This window comes from Suricata suricatta, chromosome 17 (genome assembly GCF_006229205.1).
Source record: "Suricata suricatta isolate VVHF042 chromosome 17, meerkat_22Aug2017_6uvM2_HiC, whole genome shotgun sequence".
Lineage (NCBI taxonomy): Eukaryota > Metazoa > Chordata > Mammalia > Carnivora > Herpestidae > Suricata > Suricata suricatta.
In genome coordinates, this window is record NC_043716.1 from 44,914,593 (window position 1) to 44,935,901 (window position 21,309).

The 21,309-nt window shown below is 37.7% G+C and overlaps 1 protein-coding gene across 9 annotated transcripts in view; it reads right to left on the bottom strand.

Moving 5' to 3' along the window:
* The window catches only part of BPTF (bromodomain PHD finger transcription factor), a 151,176-nt gene that overhangs the window by 77,161 nt on the left and 52,706 nt on the right, over positions 1-21,309 (bottom strand). For 6 of the 9 annotated variants that reach the window (XM_029929144.1, XM_029929151.1, XM_029929153.1 and 3 more), the window contains exons 4-6: positions 19,233-19,439; positions 18,493-18,681; positions 3,814-4,002 (exon numbers count right to left, since the gene is read on the bottom strand). In XM_029929144.1, coding sequence (XP_029785004.1) covers positions 3,814-4,002; positions 18,493-18,681; positions 19,233-19,439 — 585 coding nt within the window. The remainder of the gene's footprint in view (positions 1-3,813; positions 4,003-18,492; positions 18,682-19,232; positions 19,440-21,309) is intronic. The other 3 variants (XM_029929147.1, XM_029929149.1, XM_029929152.1) reach the window with 3 other exon arrangements.

Consider the following 21,309-nt stretch of genomic DNA (forward strand, 5'->3'; position numbering starts at 1 on the left):
GCACGTACGTATGTATGTAATCTCTACACCCATCATGTATGTACGTATGTATGTATGTATGTTTGTATGTATGCATGTATGCAACCTCTACACCCATCATGTATGTACGTATGTATGTTTGTATGTATGCATGTATGTATGTATGTAATCTCTACACCCAACGTGGGGCTCAAACTCTCGACCCCAAGACCAGAAGTTGTCTTGAGCCAGCCAGGCACCCTGGTCTTGCTTTTTGTGTTAGTGAGCAAAAGGAGTATAAATGAGAGGTTGTCTACTTTTATCCCACAACATGGAAAAAAGTTTCAACAATAAGAAACAATGAGCCGCTGTGGGGGGGGGGGGGCGGTAACAGGAAGAGGAAGACCCATGGCAACCTCATTTGGCTCCCAGGCTGTCTGTCATTCCCTCTAGGTGTCCCAGATGCATGAGCCAATTAAATTCCCTTTTTATTTTAACCAAGTCTGGTGGATTTCTGTCACTTACAACAAACAAATTCTAAACAATCCAGTGGAGTATTTTAAAATTTTTGAGCCCCAAATACGGCACTAACTAAATCAAGATAGGGTAGAGGTAGCAGGTGCTTTTCTGGCCCAGGGTGGAAAGCCAGAAACCTTTGATGTGTGGCAGCAAAGCAGCTGGTTAGCAATTTTCTCTTGGGTCTGACCATGAGTCTACCCATGCTGAAGTTTATGCCAAGATGTTGAACTATGGTAGCTATTTCCTGGGACCATCAATACAGTCCTACAATAAAGATTCTTTAGAAAGCATGTGACCTAGGCTGGACTTCCTAAAAGCAGAAAGGGAAGGCACAGTGCTTTTTAAGAGAAGCCTTTCAACTAAGAACCTGAGAGTCCATCCTTTGACACTTTGCTAAGGTACTTTTTTTTTTTAAGTTTATTTCTTTATTTAAGTAATCTCTAGGGGTGCCTGGGTGGCTCAGTCGGTTAGGCGTCCAGCTTCAGCTCAGGTCATGATCTCATGGTTTGTGGGTTCGAGCCCCGCATCGGGCTCTGTGCTGACAGCTAGCTCAGAGCCTGGAGCCTGATTCAGATGTGCCTCCCTCTCTCTTTGACCCTCCCCTGCTTGTGCTCTCTCAGTCTCTCAAAAATAAATAAAAACCACACACACAAAAAATTTTAAGTAATCTCTACCCACCACGTGGGGAACTAAACTCAAGGAACCAAAGATCAAGAGTCAACCCCAAGGGGCACCTGGGTGGCTCAGTCGGCTGAGCCTATGACTTTGGCTCAGGTCAGGTCATGATGAGTTTGAGCTCCACGTTGGGCTCCTTGCTTTCAGCCTGCTTCTGTGCAGATCCCAAATTTAATTCAAGTAAGGGAAAGGAGGTATAAAACTCATCCCTAGGAGTAAGAGAAAGGGAACAAGGCTTCTCTAACACCCCCTGCCAGAGGCCACGTTCCTTCTATTATAAAGGAGTGAGTCACTTCCAAGCAGCCTGGAGGCAGAGTACAGAGCTCACTGTTGAAGGATGGCAGGAGGCAGAAGCTGAGGCAGAGGTCATTCACCCAAAGAGTGTCTGGTCTGAGGGCAGACCCACAGAGCAGGTAGAGGGCTTTACCCTCAGAGACCCTGTGCAGAGTTCCTGGGTACCCGGCGCTGCGCTGGGTACCCAGGCAGTCTACCAGGGAGTGCTACTGCCAGAAACACCTCCAGATGTGCCACGCTTGGCGAGATGGTGATTTACACCCCCAGCAATCCCCTGACTCCCGGTCTAGACAACAGCAGCAGGACCCGGGCGGCCACAGCAGAATGGCCTTCAGAAGGGGATCTGCCCGTGTACTTCTCACATCTCCCCGACAGCCATCCTCCCCAAACGCCGAGGGCAGCCCGACTCATCAAAGAACACCACCACTGGCAGGATTACAAGTGTTACAGGCAGTTTAAATTCATAATTTGGCTCATGGATTCTGAGTTTGAGAGAGGCTATATCCAGACCAAATAAAAAATAACACAAAACACCCAGAAGCTCTAGATAAAGTTACAACTACCAGATGTAATTTTGGGAAGTTTTTGAAAACCTTCTCAGTTGTGGGTGAGAGCTCGGTACTGCGTTCGGCAGAAGCGTCTGTGACCTTGAGTCTGTGCGGAGCTACTGAAGGGTGTAGAGAAAGAGCAGCCCTCTTTCTTCGGAAAACCATTCCTACCCCACTCATTATACACTTTTGCTGGAGCCATTAAGTGTAATACCTGCCTGCCCTGGCCACAGGGGTGGGGACACTGTGTCCAAGATAGGCCACTCAAGTCCCTTCCTCAAGGACTTTTGATTTGGAGCAGGAGTGGGGGCCTTGCCTGCGGGTCCCAGACCTTGCAATGATAAGCATACAAACCGCTGACCGCCATCTTCCCTGCCACTTGGAAAAGCCTGTCTGCATTAGGAGAGAGTGAAGTTAACACACAAACACACGCCGATCAGAAGCGGGAGGGAAAGGGAGGAAGACAGAAGAGCTTTGATACCTGGAGGTCCAGTTATCCCTGATGCTGGTTTGGATTTCCCAGTTACATGAGCTAATTACATTCCCTTTTCACTTACGCTACTTAAGCTGGTTTGGTAGCTTGCAACTGAAAAGAAGTTCTAATTAAAAGAGATCTCCATCTCACACCATACACAAAATTATACAGCAGGATTAAAAACAAAGTTACAGAAGTATTATGTGAAATTACTGTATAACATAGGAATATGCTTGGGGTGAGGGCTTCATTAGTAAAACACAAAATCCAGAGAAACCCTAAAGAAAGAAACTTAACCATATAAAAATAACCATATAACAAGATAACAGGAATAGTTAAAAAGCAGGCAATGACTATGTAAGTATATACATAAAATCAAAGATAATAGCCATAATACATAAAGCATTCCTAAAGTTCATTAAGAAAAACTATCAAAACTCAATACGAGAATATGAACAAAAGATATGAATACGTGATTCACCGAAAGTTCAACAAACACAGAAAAAGAAACTCAACCACATTAGTAAACAACAATATGCAAATTTTCAAATGAAAATTTTTCACTATTAGCAAAATGTAAAAAGTGGATGATGTTGAATTCTTCTTCGTATGTATGAAGAAATACCTCTGTATGTAAATTATTGGTACAAATCTCTTTTAATGTACAATTAAGCAGCAGTCACCACTATTTTGAAAATGTACCTACCATTTGACCCAGCAAGTCCACTTACTATTCCTATACTCCCAGAAATACTTGCATAAATATACAAAGATATATGCTAAGGTTTTAAAAAGCACCACTATTTATAATAAGAAAGAAACTGTTAACAGCCTAAATGTCCACTAATAGAGAAATAGTAAATAAATTACTGCTCCTCCATACTGTGGAGTACCATGCAGCAGTTAAAAAAAAATTAATGAATTCAATTTATATCATGAAAAGGTCCCCTATATGGGAAAAAAGCAAGATGCAGAACAATACATGCAAAATGATTCCATTTATGTAAAAAAATAAAATAAAAATAAAATAAAAATAAACCTTCTTGTAAACGCGCGTACACTATGTAACCACATGGAAAAAGATAGAAAATGTTACACATTGAACTGTTGACAGTGGTTACCTCTGGGGAGGGGGTAGTAAAAAGATTTTTTTTCTGTGTGCTTTTGCATTTTTTTTAAATAAAAACAATGAGTGCAAGTGTTACTTGTGCTTTAAAAAAAAAAGAGAGGGAAAAAAACGAAAAGAAAATCTAAGTCTTCCCACCCCATCAGACTTTTATTCAAAAAAAAATTAAAAATTAAAAAATTAAAAAGCTCGCTTTAATGGATGAAGTGTATTCTTACCTATCTCTTCTTGAATAGAGACAGGTGTATGAGACTCTCTTTCTCCATTTTCAGGCTCATCAGCTGCCTTAGCAGATTCGCTCGGGGAAGAATTTAGTTCACTGCTGCTGTTACTGTTTTCCAGATTAGGCTGGATGGAGGTGGTGGTGGCACTAGTGTTACTGCTGTCACATGTCTTGTTAGGTTCTTCTAGAAAAATAGAATATCTGATTTTTAGATTAGAAATCACATGAAAAGTAACTACTTTGCCAGAAAAGACACTTCATTGTTTTAGGTTTGCATTACAAAGCTAGATTTTAAAGAGAAGAGCTGCTCGTGTATGAAGAATGTAATGTCCGAGATATACAAGCAACACCCAAGGAGTTATTTTAACTCAGACTCTTCATCTTAGTCTCTAGTCCAAGGCAGACAATCTTTCAGTTACCCCCAAACTGAAGAAGAATAAAGTGATATAATTACCCCACAAAACTTAGAAATGGTTTTGAGATAATGCCTCAAAATCTGAAACTTATATTCTTAATTTCCAAAAAGTAGTCAAACAGTATTAGAAACAGATGACTTATCTCTAAGATTCTCTGCTTGCATTCTCTGCTCTCAAGTTAACTAGAAGGTAATGCTTAAGTCACTGTAAATTTTAAGAACAATTTAATAGTTCTCACTAAGAGTACTGTTCCTAAAGGTATTATCAAAATAAATACTATCAAGAATGGAGAGCCTAGGTCTTTCCATGGTAGTTCAGAAACTAAGAACCTCCCTCCCTCCGTATTTCATTTTGCCACTATGACACTCTTAACATCAATCCCCTAAATTAAATAGTGGCTGGCAGGATATCACAAAGGCTAACTCTAATGTATAATGGGCTCCTAAATTTTTTTGAGAAAAATCCCAACAACCTGATAAATGAGAAAATCTATAGGCAGTCACAAAAGGCGTAAAAATGGCCTTTAAACATATGGAAAAATACTCCCTTAATTCAAACAAAAAGAAATGTAAAGTAAAACTATATGCAGCTTCCCAGCTACCAGATGGGCAAAATTCCAAGTCTCCCAACACTCAGGTAAAGATGCAGTTCGCTAACAGGCACTCCCACACGATGCTGTGGAAGTGAAAAATGGGGCAAAGTGGGTAAAAAGGAAGGGACAATATCTACATGCACTCTTAAACTACCAATCCCATGTCTAGAAATCTATCCCAAAATACACTGGCAAAAATACTAAATTACTTATTTACAGAACTAATCGTTCCAGCATTATTTATAATGGCAAAAGACCAGAGACAAAATGTTCATCAGTGGGACACTGGTTGAATAAAAGATGATACACACAATGAAATATCATGCACAATAACAGGACTGCGGAAATCACTACGTCCACATATGAATGCTTAAATGTAACAAAGAAAAGTGCGGAATAGCACTTATAGCATGCCAACCTCTGTGTAAGAAGGGAGAGAAATACAAATTTACGGACAGATTTTGCCTTTATTCATAAAAATTTTTAAACACTGGAAAAATAACCAAAAATTAATAAAAATAGCTACCTATGAGGGAAGGAAAGGAAACGATTTCCTAGAGAGGGAAAGAATGGAAGTGGAAATTCTCTGTATACAGTTACACAACACAGTTTGATTTTGGAATCATGTAAATGTTGTACATTTTTAAAAATTAAAGTTAGAAATGCAATCCCTAAAAATTGAAAACTGAAATAAACCTAATTGTATATCAAGATATTGACATAACCATAAAATAAAAAAAATTTTAAGTGACTTTGAAATATTGTATTTTTAAAAATTAAAAAAAAAATTTTTTTTTAATTTTGGAGGCAGAGAGACAGAGCATGCGTGGGGAGGGGCAGAGAGAAAGGGAGACCAGAATCTGAAGCAGGCTCCAGGCTCTGAGCTGTCAGCACAGAACCCAACGCGGGGCTCAAACCCACGAACGTGAGATCATGACCTGAGCCAAAGTCAGAGGCTTAACCAACTGAGCCACCCAGGTGCCCCTGAAACAGTATTTTTGACTCTATGTCCTTAATGGGAATACAATATAAGGATGAATAGAGAGCTACAAAAAAAAAAATCTTAAATGCTATTCAGTGGGCTTACTATCAGTAGTAATATTGATATTACAAACTGCTATAATATACAAAATAATTTCCTTTTCTTTTTTTCTTTTTTTTTTTTTTTTTTTAGTTTATTTGAGAGTGCATACAGGCACATAAGCTGGGGAGGGGCAGAAAGAGAGGAAAAGAGAATCCCTCCATCAGCACAGAGCCCGACATGGGGCTTGAACCCATGAACCATGAGATTATGACCTGAGCCAAAACCAAGAGTCAGATGCTTAAACTGACTGAGCCACTCAGGTGCCCACAAAATCATTTTTTATTAATGTATACCACAATATCAATATTAATAACATATTATTATTAATGAACACCTGTGTGAGGATAAAGCAAATACGTAATTAAGTTACTACTCTGTTAAGAACTAATAAGGCTTTCAGTGTAAGAGGAGTGATACAAGTTTAAAAACAAAAACAAATAAACAAACAAAAACAACCCACCAAAACTAAGTATGAAATCCTCAATCTGAATTTGAAATGTCAATATGAATTGATGGTCTCTGTCTTTTTAAAAATACTTATTTTGCTAACACCGCCCACCAGAAAGGCCTAGAGGCAATGACAGCCCAAAGCAGTACATACTTTCTCTGGGTCTGGAGGGTGGTCTCTAAATATCATTCCCACTACAAGGAACCAGGGCTTCCTGGAGGAATGATTAATTCCAGGCCTGGTGTAAGGAATACACAAGGTAAGCCTCACACATCCTATTCTGCCAAACAGCGGACACGTGATCTAAGGCTACCAAGGAAAAAGGAAGGCGCTTGTGCTGGTCAATATAAGCAAAATAAAGAATTACAACTGAATGAAAGAAATTGAATATATAAAGGCCCAAGAGTTCAAACAGATGCTTAAAATGAGAAAGCCACACCCCTGTGTAAAAGTCCATAACTCATCAGTCACCACTGAAGGTAATGACACCAACTCCTGACTCTGAAAATTAAAATTAAAGAGAAATAATTTAAGCATTTATTCCTGCTCTAACTACACTTCAAGGTATTCACACAGCCTCGGTTAATGAGAGAAAATTCTCCAGAGAAGAATTTCATTTTAAAAAGTATATAAAAAATAAATTAAAATCACCATATTATAATCTCCAAATAGATAACTGTTTCTGAAATGACCATCAGTGAGTTAGAGGTTAATAGGAAACTTTACAATGTCACTACCTGAACTCACTGATCAATTTCAGCATTTATAAACGCAAAACAGACATCATGTCATGAGCCTTTTGATGCTATATGATATGAAGTACCCAGAGCACACAGCTTATGGAATATCCTTGCCAAAAAAGGTTAAAAATTAATGCAGTCAAGCTTTTAGAATAAATTAAAGGACACTAAGAAGGAAACAGACAAATCCCAAACACAAGATATTCCACAGCAGGATTACACTAGGATTCTTCAACAAGTCAACGGCGTAAAGAAGAAAAAATCTGGGGAAGGAGAGAGTACTCTAGACTAAGAGACTCAAGAGCTATAAAACCATGTTTAAGGGGGGACCTGGGAGTCTTAGTCGGTTGAGCGCCTGACCCTTAGTTTTGGCTCAGGTCATCATCTGATAGTTATGAGACCAAGCCCCATGCCCGGCTCTGCATTCAGCATGAAGCCAACTTGGGAGTCTCTCTCCCTCTTTGCCCTTCCCCCACTTGCACACAGTCTCTCTCTCTCTCTCTCAAAATAAATACTTTTTAAAAAAAGTTTTGGGTGCGCCTGGGTGGCTCAGCCATTTAAGCATTTGGCTTTTGATTTCAGCTCAGGTCATGATCTCATGGTTTGTGGGTTTGATCCCGTGTCAGACTCTGCGTTGATGGCATGGAGCCTACTTGGGATTCTCTGTCTACCTCTCTCTCTGCCCTTCCCTCCCTCCCTCCCTCTCTCAAAGATAAATAAACACTTTGAAAAAAGAAAAAATTAAAAACGGTTTTAAATAATACGTAACACAATACACTTGCCATAAAGATGAAAACAACTAAAAGAGAAATATATCGTTTTTAGCAAATCATGTAAATCAATTCAATGAGGCAAAAGCATGTGAGTTATACATCACTTTGACCTCCAGTACCAATAGTCTTGATTCTACTGTGTATCCCTGATAAAAACAAACTAGGTTAGTGAACACAGGTTTTAGAGCAACAACTTCCGTCAGGCAGGGAGGGGGAGGCAGGGGGCAGGACGATCAATGCAGGTTAGCTTCAAAGCAGGACTGAGCTTCAAGGGGACTAGGCAATGACCAATGATGAGCACAATTAAGTAAGAATTATGATTTATCTAACAATGTACACCTAGGGTCAAAAAGGAAAACAATTTTTTTTTGAACAAAAAAAGGGGGCAAAGGAGTAAGAAAATCATGGGTGAGGCAGATATGACAAAATCTTGACAATTTTTTGCCTAAGTGTTAGATACATGGTAGTGGGGGTGCAGTCATTATTTTAATCTTTTTTGCGCATGTTTGAAAGTTTATATAGTAAAAAAATGTTACATGAAGGATGGAAATGGCAAACTTAATATCTGACAGTTGCAAACCAGTAATACAATCAACTAACTCTTTTTGGAAAAATGAGTATATCTGAAACAAAAGAAGTCTCACAAAATTATATCAAATTCTTCACTAATCATTCCCTTCATGGCTGTAAAGTCGAGATCTGTAAACTGCATTAGTCCTAATTTATAAAAGTCTGAATATCATCTTCTCAAATAATGAAACAATATATAAAAATAAGAACCCCCAGGAAGGAAAGAAGGAAGGAAGGAAGGAAGGAAGGAAGGAAGGAAGGAAGGAAGGAAGGAAGAGAGAAAGAAAGAAATCCTTTGTATGAGCTCTGAGTTGAGTGCGTTTTCTCACAGAAAAATAAAAAAAGTAATTAGATTCTATACCAGCCCACAAAAACATTTTTAGCACATAAAATACTCCAAGAATGGTTTTTTAACTAAGAAAATAATTCTGGGGGGCACCTGGGTGGCTCAGTAGAGCACTGGATTTTTTATTTCGGGTCAGGTCATAAACTCACAGTTATGGGATCAAGCCCCACATCGGACTCAGGAGAGCCCGCTTGGGATTGATTCTCATTCCCTCTCTCTCTCTCTCTCCCTCTCCCTCTCTCTCTCTCTCTCTGCCCCTTCTGTTTGTGCGTGAGCTTATGCTCAAGCACTCTCTCAAAATAAGTAAGTAAACATTGGAAAGAAAAGAATTCTGGAATAGAAACTTAAGAGATTCTGACTATATACATCTTAAACTTCTTTAGAGAAAGTGCTCTCTGCTACTAGTTCTTCATAAAAAACAGGGAATCAATCCCCTACCAGGTATTCTGGTATTTTTAAAAAGTCAATAACCCACTGAAAGCAAATGGAGTTCAGATTCTATCCATTTAAACTTTCAAGGTGATAGTAAGCTGAGAACTGCTAGCACAAACTCATAAAATATATAGCTTTTTTGTTAGTTTGTCCCAAGTTAATTTGCCTTGAGTTTAGAAAACAGTGTTTTCCTCCATTTCAGTTAGAATACTGACTTTGGGTTTTCTTTTTTTAATGTTTTTTATTTATTTTTGAGAGACAGAGAGAGACAGCATGAGCGGGGGAGGGGCAGAGGGAGAGGGAGGTACAGAATCAGAAGCAGGCTCCAGGCTCTGAGCTAGCTGTCAGCACAGAGCCCAACACGGGGCTCGAACCCACAAACTGTGAGATCATGACCCGAGCCGAAGTCAGATGCTCAACCAACTGAGCCACCCAGGCGCCCCTGACTTTGGGTTTTTTAAAAATTGTTCTAGGGGTACCTGGCTGGCTCAGTCAAAAGAGGATGCAACTCTTGATCTTGGGGTCATGAGTTCAAGCCTCATGTTGGGTGTAGAGATTACTAAAAAAAAAAATTAAACTCTAATTGTTCTAGAACTCTGCACTTCTTTGTTTCATTTGGCTACACAATTAAAGGAAATATAAAGCATTTGCTTCAAAACACAACCAAGAAGGTACTGTCTGCCAATATATACATTTAATGTTTATTTATTTACTTTTCAGAGAGAGGTAGACAGAGGATCTGAAGCCCCTAATGCAGAGCTTGAATTCACAAACCGGGAGATCATGACCTGAGCCAAAGTCAGGCATCTAACCTACTAAACCACCCAGGCGCCCCCAACATATACATTTAAGTCCTTTTAAGTCCAAATGTTCTAGCTCGATGGCAAATATTGTAAGTTTTGGTATTTACGATACTATTTTCATCAGACAGGACAATATAAATGAGTAAAAATACGGTAGTTTTTGTAGTCATCCCTCAAACCAAAAACAGACCTTGATCTTCAACTTCTGAACATTAGCCCCAAAGCCTAAAAAACAAAATTCTAAGCAAAATACTATAAAAAGAAGGAACTTTTCCTTCCGAAGGTACTAAAGGAACTTTTTAAAGGAAAAAAATGAGGTAAAATAACCAGAATGTACATGTACATGTACAGAATGTACATAACTAGAAACTAAAACCAAACATATTAAAAAGAATAAGAAACAAAAGAGTATTTAACTGCAGAAGCTCCAAAAGCTTTTACCCATCAACTCAGTGAGCTAAAATGTGACTATCACATGACCCCTCTATCTAGTACTGATAGCTTCTTACTCACTGAATTTCCCTTGTAATAAAATGCAAAACTAATGCCAAGTGCCTATCTTTTAAAATGTCATTATCTCAGAAAGTTAAGAAATAGATTAAATCAATGTTCTTTTAGTTGAACTTTATAGATGTTAGAGTTTCAATAGGTCCATGAAAACATTTTCAAACAATTACAGTTTTGGAAATAAAGCCAGTTATATCTACTACTTATTTGTTCCTAACCCCAGGCATTAAATCTGGAGGCATGAACTTAAGACAAATGCTATATGTGTTATGTTTGAATACAAACACTCAAAGTGGATTTGAGTTTAAAAATGATAGAAAGTCACATGTCCTCCTCTCCACTTAGGAACTTAAAACTCAACATTCTGGTACAAAAAGTTTCTAATCTAAAATCCGGGAAGAAAGTGTAATTCTGAAATTGAGCCTTTTGTTAACTATAAAGAAGTTATACTAAACACCATACTTGCTGCATGGAGTTGTTTGGGGCAACATAGCCATTTTTATGAACTAAAGAGAAACATCTGGAACACAGACGCAAGAAAAAAAATGTAAGGAATAGGTATGTTAAAAGACTAATTTTTTAAGTGATGGCTACCAACCTTGCCCAAAATATGGCTGCCAACTTTTCAGTTTACTCTTCCGTCTTGGCCACATAAAATCTTTCTCATCACTGATCGTATCCCTGATCTCATCACTGACTGTATGAAATTATAAAACCTTCCCGTTTTTCTCACGTTCTCACTCCCACAGATTTTTAGACCATAATTTGTAATGCTTCCATTGCATAACATCATTAATCATATTACATAAAAATGATAGTACTCTCTGACAAGACTTTATGTCAAAATACAGCTTGAAATACCATAGATTTACTTTTCTCTTTTTTTACTTTTCAGAGAGAGGTAGACAGAGGATCTGAAGCCCCTAATGCAGAGCTTGAATTCACAAACCGGGAGATCATGACCTGAGCCAAAGTCAGGCATCTAACCTACTAAACCACCCAGGCGCCCCCAACATATACATTTAAGTCCTTTTAAGTTAAATAATGTTTAAGCTAAATCCAACACAGGTCTTGAACACACAATCCCAAGAATCACATGCTCTACCAAGTGAACCAGCCAGGCCCTCCAATATACATTCACTTCTAAAAAAAAATTCTAAAGTACAGGTCTTTCTAAAGAGATTCTGGATATATTTCTAAAGAAATTTAAATTCTCAGATTATTTCAAAAAACCCTTCTATTCCAGAAAAGATATGTAATATAAACACTAACCAAAAGCAGGCTATGGTAGTTTAGAACTGTTATTAAAGATAAAAGACACTTTCCAATGAGAAAGTTAATTGAACAAGAAATACAAAGATTGTGTGCACCTAATCACACAGCCTCAAACTATGTAATGCAAAAACTGACAAAAACTAAATAAGAAAATGGCAACTCCAGAGTAAACTGTTAGAAGTAATATTAAAATATCTTACAGAGAAGGAAAGAAAAACAATAGGAAGGATATAGAGTTGAACGACACAATTAAAAACCTTGATCCAGGGGCACCTGGGTAGTTCAGTGTCAGTTGAGCATCTGACTCTTGATTTCAGCTTGGGTCATGATCCCAAAGTGGTGGGATAGAGCCTGGCATTGGGCTCCAGGCTGGACATGGAACCTGCTTCAGATTCATTCATATTCTCTCTCTCTCTCCCCACCCCCACCTCCCACCCCTCTCCTCCACTCGTGCTCCCTCTCTTAAAAACACCACCACCTTGACCTGACCGTCCAATACTGAACCCAACAACTAAAACACACATATCCTCTTCAAGCGTGCACGAGACACCTGTCAACACTACCCAAATACTGAACCATGAAACAAGCCTCAACCAGTCTCTGATTACAGTGGGTTAAGCTAAACATCAGTAACATAAGATAACCAGAATTAGCAAAACCAAAACCAAACTATATCATAATGAAAATCAGAAAATGGTTTAAACTGAATGACAAAGATAGGATTTGTGGGACGCAGCTACAGAAGCACATAGAAGGGAACTCTGAGCCTTGATAACAGAATAGAAAACATAATAAAAAACAAAAAGAGAAAACAATAAGTAGAAACTAAAAATCATTAAAGCATCCATCTTAAAGAGCGAGGAGAGGAATAATATTTTCATCTAAATGGAGAAGGATGGGGCACCTGGGTGGCTCAGGACACGATCTCAGAGTTTGTAAGTTCAAGCCCTATGTTGGGCTGTACATCGCTTGGGATTCTCTCCCTCTCTGCCCACACCCTTGCTCTCTCTCTCAAAATAAATAAATAACTAAAATACTTTTTTAGATGTAGAAGGATAATCAGTATCAACTTCAACTAGGATACTCTTGAGGAGCTTTTTTTTTTTAATGCAACCAACAAAGGGCATCTGGGTGGCTCAGGTCCTGATCTCAAGTTGTGTGAGTTTGAGCCTCACGTCAGGCTCTGTGCTGACAGGGCAGAGCCTGCCTGGGATCCTCTCTCTCCTCCTTTCTGCCCCTCTCCTACTTTTGTGTGTGCTCTCTCTCTCTCAAAATAATAAATAACTTTAAAAAAGTGCAACCAACAAAAATGATAAAAATTTAAAAATTTTAAAAGCAGGGGGAAAAAGCCAGGTGATGAATATGTTTATGTCACAGATTGTGGCAATGTTTCTTGAGTATGTACATCTCCAAATTCATCAAGTGTACATTAAATATGTACAACTTTTTGTATGTCAATTATACTTCAATAAAGTTTTTTTTAAAAAACAGGAACAGTAAAAAAAAAAAGCACACAAAGATGCAAAGGAAATAAAGACAGGATCAGAAATAAACTAGAAAAAAGGATACAATAAAAAAAGGATCAACAAAGCCAAAAGTTATTTTTTAAAGACTAAAAGAAGCTAACAGTTTTGTGAGATTTAATGGTTTTATAAGACAATTAAGAAGAAAACAGACAATCAATTTCTGGACTGAAAAGAGAGAACATCACTATAGGTCCCTGCAGACAACAAAAAAATAGGAGGTTATGCCAATAAAATTTAAAATTTAAGCAAAATAGGTAGATTCCCAGAAAAATGCAACTTACTATAAATCTGACATAAAACAACAGAAAATATGAATAGCTCACTATCGATCAAAGAAATGAAATCTAAAATTAATCTTTCCCACAATAAAAACTCCAGGACAAGGGTGTCTGGGTGGCTCAGTCAGTTAAGTGTCTGACTTCGGCTCAGGTCATGATCTCACAGTTGGCAGGTTCGAGCCCCGTGTCAGGCTCTGTGCTGACAGCTCAGAACCTGGAGCCTGCTTCAAATTCTGTGTCTCCCTCTCTCTCTCTGTCTCCCCTCCCCACTCATGTTCTGTCTCTCTCTCAAAAATAAATATTAAAAATAATAATCATTTTTAAAAAACTCCAGAACCAAGTGGCTTCATGAAAAAAATAAAAAGCCCTTTATTTCAGGAATAAATAATACCAACTCACAGAAACTCTTACAGACAACAGGTAAAGTGGGAACTTTGCCCAACTCATTTTATAAGGTCAGCATAATCCGGATACCAAAGCCGGACATGGACATTAACAGAAAAGGAAGATTACAAGCCAATCCCACTCATTAGTGCAAACTCCTAAACAAAATATTAATGAACTAGGTGCAATATATATGAATGGAAATGTATCACAACCAAGTGGTACTTATTCCAGGAATATGAGAGTGGGCTAACAGTTACAAAATCAATGTAGGAATTTCTGTTTCCAGATGGAGCAGAGGGACTGGATTTAATTCTCCGCCACGAAACCACCACAACGAGAAAGAGACCACTTAATAGAAAACAAAGAAACTGACATGTTCGTAACTAAATGACATACACACGCATTATTTCGTATATAGGAAAAGGTGCTCAACATTTTTAGTCCAAGGGAATTGCACGTTCCAACCACATTAAGACATCCCTACACTGCCATCAGAATAGCTAAAACAAAGGGAAAAAAAGAAAGAAGAATGACACCGAGGGTCAGCAAGGGTGCAGGAGAGCGAGGACTCTCATGGACTATCGATGAAGAGTAATCCTGTACAGCCTGGAAAACCAGCAACACCTATTATAGATGAGCCTACATAACATGAATGGCCCAGGAAAATCCACAGCTAGGTTTATACCTCTAGAAATGTACATATACGAACATTAAAAAACATCTAAGAAAACATTCATGGTAGCATTATTCACAATGGTCCCAAACTGGAAGCCATTCAAATCCCCATCAAAACAGAAAATGAATAAATTAATCATTAATCATATCTCTATATAATAGAATATTATGCTGCAATAAAAAAAGGAATGTACTATTATTACAAGCAACACTTAGATGGCTCTCATATATTGTTGAGGTAAAAATAAATTGGACATCACAAAGTATATACTATATGATTTTTTTTAAGGCAATCCTGATTGGTGGTTATAGAAGTCAAGACGGTAAATACTTCTGTGGGAGTGGGGGTAGTGGGCTAAGAGGGGACACGATGTGGTTACACAGGTGTGTTCACTTTGTAAATATCTATCAAGCTGTTTACTTAATATCTGTGCTTCCAAACGTTAGACTTTAACGAAAAAGTTTATAATATATCTTTCTGTACCAAACCCTTGCCAATCTGACAGTCTTCTATTGATAAACTTTAGTCATCAAATTAGGTATTTTAATGCATTCTGAAGGTTTAGAAAAGAAAACCCAGTGAGATGCCTTCTATCAGTTACTGCTTTTCATCCACCTAGAATAATCCCCATCTCCCGTTCTTCGGATACCACATCCCATCTATTGACCACAGAGTGGTAAGAGTGGTAACAGAAATTGGTCTGAGGACACCACACCACAAAGTACCTAGCACACTGACAGGCACCACTAAAAACACTCAATAAATATTTGCTGAATAAGCGCACAGAGAAAGAGAAACAGAAGGAAGCAGAGAGACAAGTTCTAGTTTTCTCTGAAGGTCGGAATTTTACTGTTAGGCCTGTCTACCGCCCACTAGAAAGTAAAGTCCTCAAGGGCCTTGACTTTGTCCATTTCGGTCACTAGTGTCATAAGATTTATGGTCAGGGATCTATTAAAATGTTTATCTACTTTAAATGTACCAAAATGCTCTTCAAAGACTGATGTGGTATGTTTAATATGTGTCTTTAAAAATGCTTCATATTGTTTTGGAAGCAAATATGGGAATATCAAGGTGTTGGTTTAATTTTATAGTCAAGAAAAGAAGTGGGATTTACTAAAATGGTCAGGTTTCAAACACACAGCATCTCCAGCTCTCTGGCTCTCTGGTCCTGCTAAGGGCCCCAGCCCACTCTCATTACAACTACCGACAATTGCTATTTGTTCCCATTTTAGCTTTCTTAACACTCCTTGTTCGGGTTCTCATCTAAGTCCATTTTTCATGACTACACATGAAAAACCATTTGAATACAAAGTTTAAATACAAAGGATCTCCTTTACAAGAATTATGTTAAGTACTACTGAGTCAGTAAATGTATAATCCAGTTCACCTACTTTATTAAATTTTTACCTGCTGGGCTTTCTCACTCTTTCAAAGAGTTGACCGCACAAAGCAATAACAATAGTATCTCACATTTATCGAGCAGTATTAATACCCTTAGTCTTTTATATATATTATTTCACTTGGCACCCTTTAAAAGTGTTAAGTCAGATACTAAGAGAGTTTCTCCCCTTAAACCATTCTAATCAGAAAAATAACAGGGGCCCACGGACCCTGGCTCAGTCAATCAAGCATCCGACTTCAGCTCAGGTCATGATCTCGCGGGCCCCATGTCGGGCTCTGTGCTGACAGCTCAGAGCCTGGAGCCTGCTTTGGATTCTGTGTCTCCCTCTCTCTCTGCCCCTCCCCTGCTCATGCTCTCTCTCTCTAGAAAATAAACATTAAAATTTTAAAAAGAAAAACAAGTATCTCAGAGAAATTAATAAGCTGGTAATAAATAATGTAAAAAGCAAATATCTGCTAAAATCTATGCATAATTGTTACTCTACTATGTTTGGTTTAAAAACCAAACAACTAATTAGTATATGAACCCATTATAAGACTGAAGTTTATGTTAAATATCAATCTAAAAGGACAAAAAACAAGTATTTACTAAGGCTATAATCATAATTACAATAAAAATGGAATTTTGTTCACCAAGTTATTTTGGACCTAGTACTCTACTTTCAAATTCTGACTTATGAAGGTGTTAAAGTCATAATAATGCAATGTTTTAATTAGGACCCAGAGGTCTAACCAAAGAATTTAAATTGAATTCTAACTCTGAGGTCTCTAGTCCATTTAATAAAGGACTCTCACTGAAATTATCTGGTACGTATATATACTAAATGCATCTAGTGAAAGGGAATTTATTACTTCTATTTCTAAACAGCTGTAATTTGAAGGAAGTTGTCAGCATTCAGTCAAAATAGTCTTCACCATTATTTCTACTTATTTGACTTACTATCCTACATTTCAAAGCAAAGTCTAATCCTCCCCCCGCACCACACTAACCTGTCAGTAGACAACTACATAATTTCCATACTACCTTCCTCTTGATACCAAGACTATTCTTTACTAGGTTCAAAAATTTGTGGGGCACCTGGGTGGCTCAGTTGGTTAAGCATCCAACTTCGGCTTAGGTCATGATCTCACGGTCCTTGAGTTTGAACCCCGTGTTGGGCTCTGTGCTGACAGCCTGGAGCCTGATTCGATTCTCTGTCTCCCTCTCTCTGCCCCTCCCTTCCTCGCACTCTGTCTCTCTCATAAATAAATAAGCATTTAATTTGTTTCTGTATTCATTTCACCAGACGTCAGTTTCCAGACTTTTCTTCATCTTAGTGACCAGTCTCTCATTAGTACAAAACATGATGAACTTATCGTTGCGACTCTTTTGGACCCTCCACGTACATCACTGTGTCTTCACAGTGTTACACTTGTGTTTTCGGCAACAGTTTACTGTTTATAAACACTCATTTGAGAGCAGTCACACAAGAACTTCAAGTTAACAAAACAGGAACACTGACGCCTTGCGAGATTAAATAACGTTAATGACAGAAGCAGATCTAGAATCCAATCTTCCAACTACTAATGCTATCTTCTTGCCAACACGTCAGAATCATATCCCCAGTATAAAATGTAGCAATGAAAGTACCGCAAGTTGGAAAATATGTGATATTCTTATAATATATAGGAAAAAAGCCATTAAGGATTTCCATCAAGGTATTAGCTATAATCCTCAACTTTTGGTAGGATTACCAGTGTTTATTTTGTTTTACTCATCTAAATTTTTTAGTTTGCTTTAAAAAAAATACATATAGATCCTATAATAAAAATTCTTTTCCATTTTAAAAAAAGGCAAAAGGAAAGGCATAATGACATCCTTGATGTGTGATCAAACTTACTTCAATATAGTTTTAATTTTAAAAAGCTTAAAATACGGATGATTGGTTAACTTACATTTTTATTTCAAAATATATCTTGCAGAAAATGTTTTGTGACAACGGTTTTCTATCATAACATTATGGTTTGAAATGTTTAAAAAAAACTAAACGAGCACATGCAAACATAAAATTAATTTGTTAGTACATACAGAATTGGGATGGTCAAGTCATTCAACACTGAGCCATTAGTATGTAAGTACTTTAAACCAAAATGTCTGCCACTATGATCTGGTGATAAAATATACAAATAAGTCTATTAGTCAAAACCAGCTACATGAACTTAAAAAAGCATGAAGATTATGATGAGTTTCAAGCACTAACTGCAAGAACACGTGTCAGACTCCGAATGTTAGGTGACAACTTAGCAATCAGGGATGGCACTTATGTAAGCAAGCAGCATGAATGAACACATACTTTAAAATTCCAGGTGACATTCAGCTCTTACTACAAAAGGGAAGGATTCCCCCCATTACAGAGGCATTGATATGCTGCCCTCTGTACCTGGCACATCCTGGGGGAGCTCAGATGCCACCTTCTTCTCTGCCATGTTGCTGCTATCGTGGGTTTCTGAGAGACACCCCACGGGGCTCCTCCCTTCAGAGGGACTAGTCTCTTCTGGAGAAGCATTTGTTGTGTTGTCGCCAAGATTTGCTGACACAGAGTTACCTTTATCCCCAACTTCTGTTGGCTCTACAGTAAAATGCACAACAAAACTTTAAAGATATCCTTTAAATTGCTCTAGGACAAATGGCCACATTCAATCAACTACTAAAAATGAATGATCACCAGGAAAACCTGCTTTCATGGTTTTATGATGGCCATTTTGAGGCAATTAGATTCTGGGATATTTCTGCAGTTAAGTAATCCAAAGAGTATTTAAGAATACTTAAAATATTAAGAATGTTTAAGTAATTAATATAAAAATGAACAAATCACTTATAAAAGTGCATATTCTGGTATAAAAATAGTGATTTTTCACCAACAAATCTTATAGGGAAAGAGCACCTTATTAGCAAGTATAAATAGAGACGTAGGTGTATTATAGCAAATCCACCAATACATAAAACTCATTACAATGATTATACATGTTACAAGAGAAAAGGATATCCTAATTTCTTTAGAAATATAAAATCAAAGAGGTATTAGTAATAAAAAAATTTCATTTTCATTTTGAAAGTAAAATTGGAGGTTTCATAATAACACTGACTAAATATTACTTTCTAGCCAAGTAATGTTTTTACCCTCAGAGCTTCCCGGCTCAGGATCGTCCTCTGGGCCCTTGCCGTCACTGTCTTTGTCAAGGGACTGGTCTTCAAAGTCCTCTCTGCTTTTCTCAGCATCTTTGCAGTTATTATTCTCAGTCTCATTCTTGTCCTTTTCTATTTCTTCTGAGCTTTTAACAATGTCGATGTCTCCTTTTTTGGCTCTTATGGATTCCAAAATTTCCTCTACAATAAAAACAAAAAATCTGTTTACAGGTGTACCAAATATAGAAGTACTGCAAACGCCACTTAAGAGTTTCAATACAAGTTATTAAAGCTGCATATGTCAAAACACTGGAACTAGGAAATAAGGACCAAGATTGGTGATGTGATATTGATGCCGACTGAACACAACGAATGCGCTAACCTGCCCTCCTAGAAAATATACGGTAGGGGCCCCTGGCTGGCTCACTCAGTTTAGGATCTGACTCCTGGGGTACCTCGGTGGCTGAGTCGGTTAAACTTAGGTCATGATCTTGAGGTTTATGAGTCTGAGCCCCGCATCAGGCTCTGTGCTGACAGCTTGGAGCCTGGAGCTGCTTCTGATTCTGTGTCTCCCTGCACTCTGGCCCCTCCCCCCCTCGCATGCTCACATGGGTGCTCTCTCTCTCTCTCAAAAATAAACATTAAATTTTTTTTATTTTTTATTTTATTATTTTTTTTAATATATGTTTTATTTCTCATACGCATACATACCTATGATAAAGTTTAGTTTATAAATTAGGCACTGTAAGACAGCAAAAACGATCATAATAAAGGAGAACATTTTTTTCAGTACGTATTTTCAGAACGTATTTGCAGTACGATATACTGTACTGAAAGTTATGTACATGTGATCTCTCCCGCACTCTTAAAATACCTTCTGGTTCTGTACTCCCCCTCCTTCTTGTGATGATGTGAGGTGATTAAAAGCCTGCAGGTGGAGATGAAGCAAATAGCACAGGCCTTGTGACGTAACATTAGGCTGCCACTGACCTTGTGAACCTACGTGAGAAGGAGGGTCAGCTGCTCGCCTATTTTTTATTTTTTAATAGTTTACTGTCAAATTGGTTTCCATAATACACCCAGTGCTTCTCCCCACAAGTGCCCCCCACCATGACCATCACCCCCTACCCTCCCTCCCCCTCCCCCTGCAGTCCATGGTTCGTTTTCAGTATTCAATAGTCTCTCATGGTTTGTGTCCCTCACTTCGCCCCCTTCCTCTCCCCATGGTCCTCTGTTAGGTTTCTCCTGCTAGACCTGTGAGTGCAAACATTCGATCTCTGTCCTTCTCTGCCTGACTTAAATTTTTTTTTATAAAAGCATATTACATACTGAATTACACTGAAATATAATATGCTCATTGTAGGAAATTTGAAAAATATAAATAGGATACCAACTGTAATTCTACTATGCTAGATGGTTATTTTTTGATAAAAACTGGTCTATTAGCTAGTTATTTAGAGATAAAGAATTTAAGTACCTCAATGACCCAAGCACTGTTTTTGCATGGTATTAATTCTCCAATTCTCTAGTATTCTATCACATGATAGAATTAATAATAATTAATCACATAATGGAATTAACCAATTCCTCTATATTGGACAGTTTTAGTTTCTCACATTTCCCTAAATCAGACCACTGAACATTTTGATTATATAGCCTATTTTGGTTTTATTCGTTTATACTATCTATATAATTTTGTAAACAAGCAAGCTCACTCTAGAAAATATTTTTTTTAATTTTTTTTCCTATTTATTTATTTATTTTTTAACATATGCAATTATTTTCCATCATTTACACTACAGTAGTTACAATGACACTCCAAACAGAAAAGCAAAGTAAAAAATCAAAACCCCAACTTCTGTTTCATGTAACTAGACTTATACAGAAATTAGAAGGTTAAGTAACAACTAGTTAATCACCTAATTTCACAGCTATCTGAAGTGGCAATCGTTATATAGCAGCTTATCTATGATACATTCAAGATAAATGATACAATTTATTACTTGTTCATAAGCTACAACACAGCCTGCTTAATACCTTTCCTTAAATTCCACCTCTATACTACAATATA